The following is a 15,386-nucleotide window of genomic DNA, read 5'->3' as shown; positions in this document are numbered from 1 at the left end:
GTAGCAACAGTGTGTACCATCTACAAGATGCACTGCAGGAATTCACCAAGGCTTCTTCGATAGCACCTTCCAAACCTATGACCACTACCATCTAGAAGGACAAGGGCAGCAGATAGATGGGAACACCACCACCTGGGAGCCCCCCCTCCAAGTCACTCACCATCCTGACTCGGAAATACATTGCCGTACCTTCACTGTCACTGGGTCAAAATCCTGGAACTCCCTTCCTAACAGCACTGTGGGGGTACCTACACCACAGGGACTGCAGCGGTTTAAGACAGCTCCCCACCACATTCTCAAGTGCAGGTAGGGATGGGCAATAAATGCTGACCCAGCCAGCGAAGCCCAGATCCCATGAATGAATCATTTTAAAAAATCGTAGTATACTTGTCTAGACCCACAGCTCATTCACATGTACAGCTCTGTGCAGCTGTATGGTGAGTTATTAATTATTTGGAATGCTAGAAGTTAGTCAATTTAACATGAGAGTTACAGATGGGGAAAGCTAGGTGAGGACCTAGCTGCACAGCAAAAATGAATCCTGGCCTAATGTCTTTCTTTGCATTGTACAAAGATGATTGTCTACTGGAGCTAGATCTTACCATAGCCATTTCAAATTCATTTCTTTTTAATTCTCTGCACCTCCTCATATTAGTGGCAAGGGATCTTATACATCTATCTGAGGGAGAAGCTGGTTAATGTCTTTGAAGGATGGCATCCCTTGACAGTGCAACACTCCCATTGTGGCTACAAGAGCAGGTCAGAGGCTACGAATCGTGAGACGAGTAACTCACCTTCTGACTCCCCAAAGCCTGTCCATCATCTACAAGACACAAGTCAGGAGTGTGATGGAATACTCCTCACCTGCTTTGCTGAGTGCAGCTCCCACAACACTCAAGAAGCTTGACACCATCCAGGACAAAGTAGCCTGATTGTTTGGCAACACATCCCTCCTCCACAAATGCACAGTAGCAACAGTGTGTACCATCTACAAGATGCACTGCAGGAATTCACCAAGGCTTCTTCGATAGCACCTTCCAAACCTATGACCACTACCATCTAGAAGGACAAGGGCAGCAGATAGATGGGAGTGTTTATATGGGTTGTTTGCTTCTATATAAATGGCATAGATAAGTGCACTAGAATTACCAAGGTTAGTTGTAGTCTTTTTTACTCTGCAAATCGCATTTAGCGATAATTTAAGGTATTGCCTTCACTAAAGCCACAATCAATCACCTTGCCATGGCTCTTTCTTCTTGACACAATGCACTGAGTTACTGTGACACCAATTCACTAAAACCCTTCTTGTCTTGCTGTGCCCTTCCTGAAATGGTCTAAGTTGTCTAAATGTTTAGCTTGTCATATTGGACCGTTTTTGCTATAAGAAGCAATTTTTCCAGTAATTGTGCCTGTAATATGAATATCGATGGGATTAGTACACCGCAGCCTTTTCTATGAGTTTCAATTTTTATGGCTAAAATAAAATTCATACAGGAATAACATTTTGCAATCGAGGAGGTTCCAGGCGGTTTTTGTGTCACAATCCTATTCGACTTCCAGACAGAGAATAAGCATTTCCAGGAAAACCTCAAGGGGACTATTCAATTTACTGTTGTTCATTTTGTTAATGTTTTTGATGTAACAACAAAATGTAGCTATTGGTGAAATAAGCTCTTAATAGGATTCTTGTCATGTCTTAAATTTCTTGTGGTACTTTGTTCATTTGTCAGTCTTATTAATTAATGAGAGAGTGTATTAACAATGGTCGAATGGTTTTCCTCTGTTTGCAGGCTCTGGATTATTGCCATAGTATGGGAATCATGCACAGAGATGTGAAACCGCACAACGTTATGATTGACCATGAGCACAGAAAGGTAACAATATAAACAAAAGCAGTTACTCTAGTACTGAAGGGTGCTTCCTCATGCTGTGTAGTAACCATTAAAATTGGTACCAAAAGTTAAGCTGCTCACGCAGGTGATGTACTTTTTGATCTCTACCAAGCATCTTTTGAAAAACAATGGAGTATTTTTTGGCTAGCCCTATCAAACGCAGGTATTGAAGAGTGTAAGTTATTTTCCTGATTATTCCATCAGGAAATCTCCTAGGATAGGCAAACCGATTTCTCTGGTGGCCCATTAGTCTTTGAAATATTTAACCAGTTTTATTTGATCATACAGGTACTTAAAGAAAATCTCCCTTTCATCCCTCCATCTTGATGTCAATGAAAAGGAACCATAAAGGCTATAGCCGAGATTTATTTTTAGTGATTTCCGGTTTCACTTTTTCACGATATCTCATGTAAAACCTTTCATAACAAATTATAGCTTTAACTGTGGGACTTGCATTGTTTTGAAACGTTACTCTAATCACCAAGCTGTTATGACCTGGGATGCATACAATCACAGAGTGGTTACAGCACAAAAGAAAGCTCACCGTGTCTGTGCTGGCTTTCTGTAAGAACAACTCACTTAGTCCCACTCCCCTGCTTTTTTCCTGGAGCCCTGAAAACGTTTTCACTTCAAATAATTATCTAATTGTCTTTTGAAGACCCCAAATGGATATGTCTCCACCACATTCTAAGGCAGTGCATTCCAGATGCTAACCATATGCTGTGTGAAAAAAACATTTTCCTCATGTTGCTGTTGCTTTTGCCTATCACCTTAAATCAGTGTCCTCTGGTTCTCGCTCCTTCAGCTATCAGAAACTTACAACTGGACCAGGCTTGTCCAACTTTTTTTGCTTGTGGACGGAGGGGAGGAGGGGGACACATTTCCATTTTTTCCTTGTTTAAGGGGCTGATGACCAAATTTCAGAAAGATAATGTTTGGCGCAATATTAAAGATGAATCTTTTTAAAATTGAGGTATGAACAAAATAAACAATTTGCTGAGCAAAAATAAGGCAATGTCAAAGCAATAAATTGATCATTTAAAGAAGCGTAGTCAATAAGGATGACCATTAGACTGTGAGAATGTTTGTGTCTGGTTCACTCCCAGTCTCAGGGTACTCATTCAGTCACCCTCATTTCCTTTGCGAGTGGATGGGGGTATGTGTTGGTGTGGGGGAGTGAGGGTGAATGAGAATCCTGAGATTGTGAGTGAGCCAGACACACACATGCGCGCATCCGCACATACACTCTCAAGCACAGCACCCCCCCCCCCTCTCTCTCTCTCTCCGGTGGTGAGTCTCTTCACCCCCCAACCTGGGCCCCGCAACAGGTCGCTCTGCCCCCCACTAACCCCACATAGCCACCCTCTCCCCAATGGCCCCCAGCAGTGTCTCTCCATCTCTCCCCCTCTTTGATATCCTCTCATATTCTCTCCACATACTCACAACCACTGGTGTTCTCTGCTCTTTCAGGAGCAGCCCCTTGCAGAATCTTCAACTTCACTTGCCTGTTTTACCAGCATTTTGAAAAGTGGCTCTGGGGGCCACATAGAATGGCTTTGAGGGCCACAATATGGGCCGCGGGTTGGACAAGCCTGTACTAAATATTGTTCTCTTCAGCCAAGATGGAGAAAACTGAAGGCTGTGTTGCCTGCCCAGTACCAAGGTTAAGGCCATCACTTTGGGGCTGGAGAGGAACTTAGAGTGGAAGGGGAAGGATCCAGTTGTCCTGGTCCATGTGGGTACCAATGACATAGGGAGGACTAGCTGAGGGAGTATGAGCAGCTAGGGACTAAATTTAAAAAGCAGAAACACAAAGGTAATAATCTCTGGATTACTACCTGAGCCATGAGTGAATTGGTGTAAGGTAAATAAAAGAGTTGAATGCATGGCTCGAAGATTGATGCAGAAGAAATGGATTTAACTAAATAGTTGGGGTGGTGGGGGGGGTTGTTGGGTTCACATGAGGGGGGATTTGAAAAGTTAAAGAGAAAGGGCAAGGCAGTAGTGCAGGGTAACTTTACAGGTAATGATAACCAGAGTATGACAGGAAAGGACAGAGCGCACAAACATAAGCAAGTAAGGTCAGAATAAGGAAAATGGTAAAAAGACAGAATTAAAGTTTCTTTTTATGAATGCTGTGTGCATTCAGATAAAGATTGATGAATTGATAGCACAAATAGAAATAAATAGTATATTATGATAGCCATTACAGATGGTTGCGTAGTAAAAGGTTCTCTAGGTATGAATGATCAAAGCATGACAGAATTTCACATTCCGTTTGTGGGTGAGAAATGTGGATCTAAAACTAGTGCTTTACACTTGTAGTTGCCTTTGTTTAAATTTATGCAGGCAAAGTTGGCTAAAGTGGGATCTTATTGAAACAGATAGGATTAAGAGGGGACATGACAGTGTAAATGCTGAGAGAATGTGGCTGAGAGGATGTTTCCCTTCATGGGGGCATTGTTTAAAAATAAAGAGCCCCCCATTTAAGATGGAATTGAGGAGGAATTTCTTCTCTGAGGGTTGTTGGTCTTTGGAATTCTCTTCCATAGAGAGCAATGGAGGCTGAGCCATTGATCAAAAAGGGAATTGGGGGTTATGGGGACAGGCAGGAAAGTGGAGTTAAAGCCACAATCAGATCAGCCATGATCGTATTGAATAGCAGAGCAGGCTCGATGGGCTGAATGGCCTACTCCTGCTTTTTCTTATGATTTTACTATGACCAGTCCCCTCACGAGTTTGAACACCTGTTATCAAATCTCCTCTTAATCTTTTCTCCTCCAAGGAGAACAGCCACAACCTTTCCAGTCTACTTACATAACTGATGTTCCTTGTCCCTGGAACCATTCTCATGAATCTTTATTGCACCCTCTTTAATTCCTTCATACCTTTCCTAAAGCATGGTGCCCAGAACTGGACACAATACTCCAATTGAAGAATTAATAGCCATTACCTGAATTAAATTCTATAGTAATGTTGATAGGGAATTGGATATATACTTGAAAAAACTTTGAAGGACCACGTGGAAAAAGCCAGAAGCGGGACTAAATTGATAACTTTTTCAAAGAGTCGGCACAGGCACAATGAATGACCTCCTTCTGTGCTGTATGATTCCATGAAGTTAATTAAAAATTTTTAATCATATAAATTTGGTACTTTTATACTCTGTTAATAAACTTCATTGGTAGTTTTCAGTTTGAGACATACGATCTGTCAGTGTGGTAATTTTTGCTGATTTGGAAGAGGTCGCAGGTACATTATGTAGCCTCTTCCATTACTAGCACATATCCCAGCAGAGAAAAGAGTGTTCATTGTTCATCCTGCAGCTCCCAATCCCATAACTTTGTGCACAAGGTCACGTTCTAATTCATAAAGGGATCTTGTGTCTTTGGCACAAACAAAAAAGATTAGGAATTAGGCCATGTCAACAACCCTACTGACGAACTGGCTGTAAGCGAGAGCCGTCAAGTCAGCTAACAGTTACCGATAAAGCAAAGGGCAGAAAGGGCACTAATGTAATTGTCAAAATATATTCCATATTATCCTGTTTCCTCACCCAGTTAACTGTACACAGTTAACAAATACCAAGTTATAAAATATATTATTTGTCCCACTCCTATTGAAAATGTATCTTTTAAGTTTTGCATTCTGAAGTCTAGCCTCTGGCTGAGTCACGAGGCTTGAGTTTGGTTTGGAAGCTCCCTTCTACAGTCTTGCTGCAGGCTTCCTGGCCACCAGATGCAGCCCCAGTTATGCTACAGGAAATCCACTAATATATGTATATATTTTAAAATGGCCCACCTGGACGCCTGCTCAGCTTCAAGCCCTTTCTAGCTCCAGTTTGAACCACCTGCCTTTTTGTTCCTGCATCTTAGGTGTTTTGGTTGACGCTTTCAGTATTTTGCTCTTGCTCATTGTGTTTGCTGACAGCCCTACAGATGCTGTGGTTAAACACAGGATCCCAAAATATAATTGATTAGTCCAATGAACCAGAACTTAAACACAGCAAGTCACAACAACTTGTGTTTATATTGTGCTTTATATCGCAAGGTGCTTCAGAGGAGCATTGCCAAACAGTATTTGACATTAACGGGTATTAGGTCTTTACATGAAAATGAATACTCTGCCATTGATGGCAGCCAATAGTTTTTTGTGTTTCCTATCTCTAGCATTTCAACATAGTGACAGTGCAATTGCCAAAGCAACATTTGGTCAGAATACTATTTTCCTGTAATTTCTAGGGGATGAAGGAGCTGTTGCCTTCATTTTTTTGCTCACTGTGTTCTTGAGATGTGTTTTTATTAGGATTAAAAATAACTGTGAAATAACAAATTGAAGAATTTGTTTTTTTTTCCCCCAGTAAAAGGTAGTGTTATGAAATTCCTTTTCTCAAGGCTTAGTTGAACCCCTTGAATCGAAATTGAACTAAATGCAAATTAATAGCTGTAATAAAATGCAAAATAAAATTGTTACTTACAGCTAGTTCACTAAATTTCTGTAAGGATTCTGTTCACAAACCACCTCAGCATTAAAATGACTTTGAACATCTACCCATAATACTTTTGCTGTATTGCGAGCTATTCTTCCGCTTCCACACAAAGAAATTGAGTGAGTGGATGAGTGCAGTTATCTCCATTCTGGTAGGTCCACTTGATGCATGTTTAAACCAGTATGAAAATGAAACTGCCAAGTCGGGTTTAATGAATAGTGATTCAGTTGCATTACTGATTGTGGACCATTCCAGCATCATTCTAAATTTTGATGTGCTGTGTAACCTGTTGCCATTTTGGTCTTTTCTGTAATTGTGCATGTAAAATCTTTCTTTTGAGTAAATTGCCATTGAAGCTGGAAAACAGCAGGGATGGTACAAATGGCTTTCGCACTCCAGGGCTCTGAGGGGAGTGGTACGGGAAGAGGATTCTGCCAACGTTCCATCTCAGCATTAATATGACTTGGCCTTGGAGAGAGTGCAGCATGGATTTACTAGAGTGATAACTGGGCTCCAAAGGATAAGCTAAAAAGAGAAATTAAACAAACTGGGGTTATATTCCCTAGAATTTAGAAGATTAAAGGGTTAATCATTTGGTAGTACAGAACTTGAGCGTTGCTGAAAAAAGTGAGATGCTGTTGAAGCTGTTCATTTTGTACCTATCAGAACAGATACGCAAGAATACCAATTGTAAAGTGAACAACAATTTATACTGCATGAGCAGAGAGTGTTGATTGGTTGGCAAGTGGACTCTTGATTGGGATAGGTGTTGCCATGCAGAATGCACCAGGAAACAGTTAACTGCCAAGCTTTTGATTACACTCAGATCAGGCAGGTTGACTCTGTTCAAGACATTGCCATGGGGAATGAACCAAGGAATGACTGTCTCCCAGATTTTTGCTTAGTTAAAAGGGCAATGCATGGACTTGCACCTTTTGTCTACAAAGGACATATAAGTAGCTTCTAGCATATGCAGATGAGCCACACTGTGAGCCCGACTGATAATCTTAAATTGGCTCTGTGTAATCCTTAGCACAATCAGGATTGTTTAGCAAGTGCTGTCCAATTGTGGAATCAGCACTAATGTTGGGCATTATGTTTTGAGTTTTGCGAGCATAGGTTGGTTGGGTACGGTGAGTACTTTGCCTGTTGCACGCAACCAAAGGGATGTGCTGTTTGATACGATCCGCCAGTCAGGATGTACGGCCTTCATTCCTGGCATCATACCAGCACTGAAATTGATATACCACATTACTCATCCTCTACTCCCAGCTATCCCGCCACAAACCAGCGTTCACTGAAGACGTTGAATCCTTGAAAGCGCACGCATGTTGCGGAATTCTGAACTACTTGGCTGATTTTCATATGCAATGCAAATGTCTGGTACCATGTGAGGTCTCAAGGTCAACCCAGCCAAACATATCTGGAAACCCAGCAAAGGAACTGGATTAGTCATCGTTAACAATGTGACTGTATCAACTAAATGCACATCATTCTTAATGATAGGTCCAAATTCGTGTCCATTGGGCCTGCCTGAAAGAGAGTTACAAAAATGCTTGTTGGACTTGTGTAAGAATAACGAGCTTCTGGATGGTATATATGATAGGAGTCATCCTCACAAGTCACTGCATCTGGGTATGTATGGACTACCCAAGGCACACACAAGTGATGTCCCTTAACGCTCTATCTTACTTGTGACTGGTTCTGCACAACATGAATTGGCCAAACGGTCCGACGAGTTGCTACAACCAGTTTTGAGCAAGTTTTCCACATACACGACGAAGGATTCCTTTACCTTTGTGAAAACTATACGGGACTTGCATATTGATAGCAATGTCGTGTCCATGTGCTTGTTCGATATTGCTAGCCTATTCGCTAATGTACCACTCAAGGAAGCCATAGACATTTGCACCACGTCACTACCTCATGGCAATCTAGATGCACCGCCATTCTCTGAATCTGTATTCTTTGGACTTATGATCTCAGCAGCTTGCGCATTTGAGTTCAGTTTTAATGACACCATGTATGCCCAAATGGTTCCCCTCTAGGCCCAGCCTCACAAACATCTTTCTGCGACAAAACACATTTTCGATGGAATGACACCTAACCCCCCTACCCCTTGCATATTTCCGATACAAAGAGGGTATGTTTGTAAGAATTTCCTTACACAGCTTAATGGGCTCCTTCCTGTGCTCAAATTCACCTTTGAAATGGAGCAGCCAAATGTGCTCCCTTTCCTCGACATTCTAGTTGAGAATTGTGCCAGTGGGTTCTCTGCTAATGTCTACCTTCTTCACTGGTAATTCTGCGCGCTGGGATTCCTTCAATTCCACAAGCTGTAAGCTTAGCCTTATCGCAACCTCATAAATAGGGCTCGAGCTATTTGCTCACTGTGCAAGCTTGATGCTGAAATAGAGCACATCAGAGCCACCCTGCGGGATAATAGCTACCCTGATCAGATCGTTGCTTGCTGTATATTGCGCAAGCTCATGAGTGGGCTGAAGGCCGCCACATTCGGCCCTGAAAAGTGCCCAGTTGACCTCAGATTAACCTGGAAAGGTAAGGTGATTCAAAAATTTGAGCAACTGATTAAGTTAGCTGTTTCATGCTGCTACTATGCAGCAGCAACACAAATGTTATTCTCCACTAACAGGTGCTGCCATCAAGCCAAAAAGGCGTTCTGCGTATCACATATATGAGTAATGTGGTGTATGAATTTCATTGCTGCTGTGATCCAAGGTATGTAGGCCATACATCCTAATGATTGGTGGATTGTATCAAACAGCATGTCCCTTTGGCTGTTCATAACAGGCAAAGCACTCACCATATCTAACCAGCCAGTACTTGCTAAACTCCAAACATATTGTCCAACATTAGATGTGATTTCGCGATTAGACAGCACTTGCTAAACAATCCTGATTGTGTTAAGGATTACACTGATGACCAATGTAAGATTATCAGTCAGGCTCGCAATGTGGCTCACTTACGCATGCTAGAAGCTACTTATATTCACACGTATGGCCCTGTGCCTTGCAGACACAAGGAGCATGTCCATGTGTTGTGCCTTTTTTAACTAAACTAAAGCTTGGGGGACAGCCATCCCCTTGTTCATTCCTCATGGAATTCCCTTGACCAACCAGAGTCGATGTGCATGGTTTGAATTTAATCAAAAGCTTGGCAGTTAACTGTTCGCTGGTGCATTCTGCATGGCAGAGTCCTCTTGCTAAAATTCAGCATTCTCTGCTCATGCAGTATAAATTATTGTTCCCTTTACAATTGGTATTCTTGCATAACTGTCCTGATGAGCGTATGACGAAAAGCTGGAACAGCATTTCTCTTTTTTTCAACAATATTAAAGGGTTAGTTAATCTAAATTTTCAAGATATTAAGGGACCGGATAGGGTTGATTGGGAGAAAGTATTTCCATTAGTTGGGAAGTCTAGGACTAGGAGGGCAAAGTTTTAAAAAAAAAAGTTAGAGCTAGCCCTTTCAGGAGTGATATTAGGAAACATATTTCTCCACATAAAGTAGAAGTTTGGAACTCTTCCACAAATGACAAATGATGTTAGATCGATTGTTAATTTTAAAATTAAGATTGATAGATTTTTTAAAAATTAACCACATTAAGGGATATGGAGTTAGGTCGGAAATCAGCCATGATGCTAGGGCTGAAGAATCTAAATGGCCTACTCTTGATCCAGTGCCCCTGATCACTGTCCCATGAGCTCTGTTGGAAAGTGCATTCATGTTAATGACAGTTAAGTACAGGATTGGATCACCTGTGGTGTTTTCTGTGGTCCAGTAACTCAGATGCTGCATGCCTAAGTTTTGATACGAAGCACTGGGCACTTCGATGATGTATCAGGAAACTGCCAGCACCTGCGGAGCTGTATCACAGCAAGAATCGCTGTCTTTAGAAAAGATGAGAAATATACTGTTGTTCTTCCAATTTTAATTACCTGAATTATTTGCAGCTATCTCTTTCTCACTCCATATTCACAATCTGTTTTTGATTTCTGTTTTATCTGTAATCAGTTGCGGCTGATAGATTGGGGCCTGGCAGAGTTCTACCATCCTGGGCAGGAATATAATGTCCGAGTGGCTTCCAGGTACTTCAAGGGACCCGAACTACTTGTAGATTATCAGGTGAGAAAAGGAAACCTTTTTAGTTTGTAAGCTCGTGTGTGTACTGAATTAATTTGCACTAGCCATACTATAGCATCCTTGGATTGCAACCATGCCCCTTTCAGTTTAATCAATGTTCCATTTAATACAGAAGTGAATTATTTTGATGACTACTGTTAATTTTAACTGATCTGTTGCAGTTTTGGAATGTAGTTTAATGAATTCGTTGTTACATATTCACATTTTAACACTAGACATTTTCCTTGGGTTCAGTGTCATAAGTCTTCCAGTGTGCAAACCCCATTTGCTCTCTACAACCAATATCTTGGTAAGTGTCAACCGGGTCAAACTTAGAACCCTTGGCATTGTTTTCTGCCTACAGGATATGTCACATGCTACCATGAGGTTTCACCAGCAGCAGGAAAGTAAAGGTCATGAAACAATGGCTTAAATAATTAAAATGTTAGTCAGATTTATTGAACAATAAACTGAAAAATCAACAATATTATACAGTTGATTCAAACAATTACAAACTTCGCTGTGGTCTTAAAATATTTGTGAAATACTTCTTTTGTGATTCTAAAAGCTTAATTTTAAAGCACTGCATGCTTAACTTTTTTAATTTTACAGTACGTGTAGTATATAAGAGCAGTCATCAGATAGTGACTGGAATAGTAGGTTGGAAAACAGTCTTCATCTCAAAGCTGGGTTCAAATCCAGCTCTGTCTAATGGGATCCAAGTACTACTTGCTTTCAGTTAAGAATTCCTAAGCAAAATGAGTTATCATAACCAGCTTAACCAGTTCTAACACCTCTTTCCTAATTCTGGATGGAATTAAGCAGGCCTTTTTTATCATGACCACTGTTTTCTGAAAGTTAACAGTACTTCTGTGACCTTGTTCTGCTCAGCTATTAAAATCAGGACTCAGCACAGTCTTTTACTCCAACTCGCCTTTTTTGCTAGGAAGAGAAGTCCCTTGTTGCCCCCCGCACCCCCCACCCCCCAATCAACCTTCCTTACCAATCTTCCTTACATATGAATGCTTTTAAAATCCAATCTTGCTGTGACCCAATTGCCACTTCCTGATTACCATCCACACTCATTCCCTCTCTCACACACACTCTCTCTCTCTCTCTTTTTCATACTCTCTCTCTCTCACTCACAGCTTGGCCTTCACCTCAGTTTCTCAATTTGGAAAAAAGGTTGAATACTTTGGAGAAAATGGTGTCAAGAAAACTTAGTTTTCTTGCTAATCTGTCTGGAATGAAAATTATTGGAATTGGTGAATTTGCCACAGGTTATTTTATGGTTGAGGATTTGATTTGCTTGTTTCTGTACTCTTTTGGGTTACATGGAAGTGAATGAAGTGCTTTTCAGTCAGTTGAGTTTAAAGTGTTTTAGTGTAGACTGTTTCTCTGTCTGACAGGATGTACATTCAAATTGTTAATCTGTTCTTTCCCCTCGATTTCCAGACACTTCAGGACGCACTATGTGTTTCTAGCATTCAAAAATAAAGTGGAAGATGTTAGAAATACAAAGCAATTTTTTAAGCATTTGGAGAGAGAAAGGCAGCTTACTTTGGGTAAACTTACCTTTTACCAGACTGACAAGCTGTCTACCCACAGTGTTTTTTTTTCGCTCAGTTGCATTCCAGCCAGTATCCCCCAGGAGCAGAAACCAGCATATCAAATGCTCAGATTCTTTAATTGTCAGCAAAACAAATCCTTTACTGCAAATTCACCAACTGCAATATTTCTTGTGCACAGCAGATCAGTCACACCTTTTTACCTTTTATCTGAGCAACACAGTAGCTGAGCATCTAAATTGGAGTTTGGATTTAATAATTGAAAAGTGGTTTTCCAGAAGCTGAAATTAATTTATAAGATTTGAACTTGCTTGGAATGGATAAAGTTTTCATCTATCCTAGATAAAATCATACAGCACGTGGGGAGGGTGTTCAGCCCTTCTTTGAAAGGGTTAATTAGTCTTGCTCTTTTCCTAAAGTCTTGCCACTTTTTCCTTTTCAAGTGTGTACCCAGTTCCCTTTTACCATTTACCATTGTATCTGCTTCCAGCACCATTTCAGAGCGTACATTTCAGATCATCGTAACTTGCTACATTTAAAAATAAAATTCCCCTCAACTCCCCTCTGGTTCTTTTGCCAATTATCTTGAATCTGTGTCCTCTGGTTACTGATCTGCCTGAGTATAATCAGTTTTTCCCTATTTACAAATATCAAGTTTTGAGCACTTCAATAAATCTACTCTTAACCTTCCCTGCTCCAAGGAGTACAATTCCAACTTCTCTATTCTTAGCACATAAGTAAACTCCCTCACCCCTTGTACTATTCTCGTAAACTCCTCTACACCCTCTCCAGGGCCTTGACATCCTTTCTAAAGTGTGGTACCCAGAATTGAGCACAATACTACAACTGAGGCCTAACCAATCTGAAAGGTCTAGCATAATTTCCTCATAATACTCAATGCTTCTATTTATAAACCAAAAGCTACTTTATGTTTTTCTAACAACCGTATAAAATAAAAGTTTGTCAAAGCTTCTTTCATGGGGTAAAAAAGTCTTACACGCGTTAAAACGCTTCCTCCCACCCTGTCCTATGGAGTTACTCCCCTTAAGGCACAGATTCTGTTCCTAGGCAGCCTTCTAAAATCTCATCAATGTGAATGTGAGTGAAATCATTTCAGAGGATTTTTCCCTTCCTTAAGAGAAAACTTATTCATCTTTTTGGTTTCCAGAAGACCATTGAGCCATTGTTTAATTCTGTGCACTATTGTGATGGATATAGGAAATCTAAATCTAAAGACTTAACATCCTGAGATGCTGCCATCAACAGCTCCTGCATCACTGATGGCAGTGGCACCTTGGTTACCACGCTGTAACATGAAGTGCTAGGAAAAGTAAAAACAAAATAATAATAATTTAGCTTTCCTGAATGTGACCTTTCTGTAATCTTGAGATGCTAACAATGTTGAGCAGAAAGAACGGGAAGCGTTGTGTTTTAATTGTAAAACGCCTCCTCCAGTCCTGCATGGATTTTCTGCTTTGCAAATCCCTTACTGCTGTAAAGCAAAGTGCCCTGCTATGCTGAGGCTATGGCTCATTGGAGAGATGGGAAACAGCAGGTAACTCACAACGATGTGCTTTCACACTGCAGGGAGCACCTGGTTCAAAAGATCTGGAGCCAGATTGGCACGGGAAATAAATAGTGTAGGGGTGTGAGGCAGGCGCAGAATGAGCTTCAGTACTTTTAGAGGGTGCGGGGTGAATATCTTTTAAGATGTTGCTTTTTGAGGCTGACCTAGTGCAAATATTGAGACACTTTTGACAGCATGAATTCTTTTAAGGTGATGGTGCCAGAAGCCCAATCAAGATTGGGTATTGTGCACAGTGCTTAAAATGTGCAAGGCGGTCAGTGGGCAAAAATGTGACAGATGGACAAATATCTGACCTCTAGCGAGTGCAGTTTGAAAATGTGCTTTTAGATATGAGATGGTGGAGAAAAATTGCTTTGTATTATTTCAATAAATCCTACTTATATTATCTCTGATCTGTTACGATCCTGTTAGGGACCAGTAACTTTTTGTTTAAAGTAGACAAAGTTTCAAATCCCAATTGTCCACTAGGAGAATAAAGCCATAAGATTCCACAGTTTTAAACAAGGTAAATTTTACAATGTTAGAAAAGTGAAACAATTTATAATATCTATTTCCTACTCTAACATTCAGAATTAGCAGGAGATAAATATGAATTAACTGTCAAACTGTGGTTGAACACATCATATTACATATTAAATGGCAAATGCGACAAAGGCAGATTCCACGGATTTCTCAGCAAGCCACCCAGATGTCAGTGACCACTGAGAGTCACAAAATCTCAGTAAAACTCTGTCTCCCTTGGGAGAGATTTCGACTCTTCACTTCAAAGGTCTCACCTCAAAAGCCACTCTGACATGGACTGCGTCAACCACTGCTCGCTTTCCAATGGTTCCGTCTTCTCCTGAGACTGTGTTCCACGGAATTCACAAAGCTGCAATTCTGCCTCTAATTACCATCACAATTCCAATGCATCTGGGGAAGGCAAACAAAGCAACGGAATACACAATAAATGGAAGGATATTGAGAGGGGGTAGAGGAAATGAGAGACCTTGGTGTGCATGTCCACAGGTCCCTGAAGGTGGCAGGACACGTGGATAAGGTGTTAAAGAAAGTGTGATGTTTGTGTTTAACATTGATATTTTTTTGTAAAAGGACATTTTAATTAAAAAGAAATGTTATATAAAAAACCTGACAGTAGGGTGTGCTAAGTCCTGGATATTGCTCTCTGGTGTAGAATAAGGATAAAGGTACTTCCAGTTTTAAACAGGAAGCTGGGGTTCAGAAGCGGATAGCTGTGTGTTTGTGTATATTCTTAATTGTTAAGTGACAAAAAACTTCAGAAAGCATATGGAATACTTTCCTTTATTGTATGAGGTATAGAATACAAAAGCAGGGATGTAATGTTGGAACTATATAAAATGTTGATTAGGCCACAGCTGGAGTTTTGAGTACAGTTCTGGCTGCCACATTACAGGAAGGACATGATTACTCTGGAGAGAGTACAGGGGAGATTTACGAGAATATTTCCAGGGCTTGAACATTGCAGCTATGAAGAAAGATTGGATAGGCTGGGGTTGTTTTCCTTGGAACAGAGGAGGCTGGTGACCAGATTGAGATGTGCAAGATTATGAGAGGCCTAGGTAGAGTAGATAAGAAGGATCTGTTTCCCCTAATTGAGGGGTCAGTTACTTGGGGGCACAGATTTAAGGTGATTGGTAGAAGGATTAGAGGGGACATGAGGTAAAACTTCTTCACCCAGAGGGTGG

At 40.8% G+C, this 15,386-nt stretch overlaps 1 protein-coding gene across 4 annotated transcripts in view; it reads left to right on the top strand.

Moving 5' to 3' along the window:
- Positions 1-15,386, top strand: part of LOC121287035 (casein kinase II subunit alpha) — an 84,375-nt gene that overhangs the window by 61,184 nt on the left and 7,805 nt on the right. For all 4 annotated transcript variants that reach the window (XM_041204478.1, XM_041204476.1, XM_041204475.1 and 1 more), the window contains 2 exons: positions 1,791-1,874; positions 10,417-10,527. In XM_041204478.1, the coding sequence (XP_041060412.1) occupies positions 1,791-1,874; positions 10,417-10,527 (195 nt within the window). The remainder of the gene's footprint in view (positions 1-1,790; positions 1,875-10,416; positions 10,528-15,386) is intronic.

Source organism: Carcharodon carcharias, chromosome 14, assembly GCF_017639515.1.
Source record: "Carcharodon carcharias isolate sCarCar2 chromosome 14, sCarCar2.pri, whole genome shotgun sequence".
NCBI classification, from domain to species: Eukaryota; Metazoa; Chordata; class Chondrichthyes; order Lamniformes; family Lamnidae; genus Carcharodon; species Carcharodon carcharias.
This window is presented reverse-complemented; position numbering and strand designations above follow the sequence as displayed.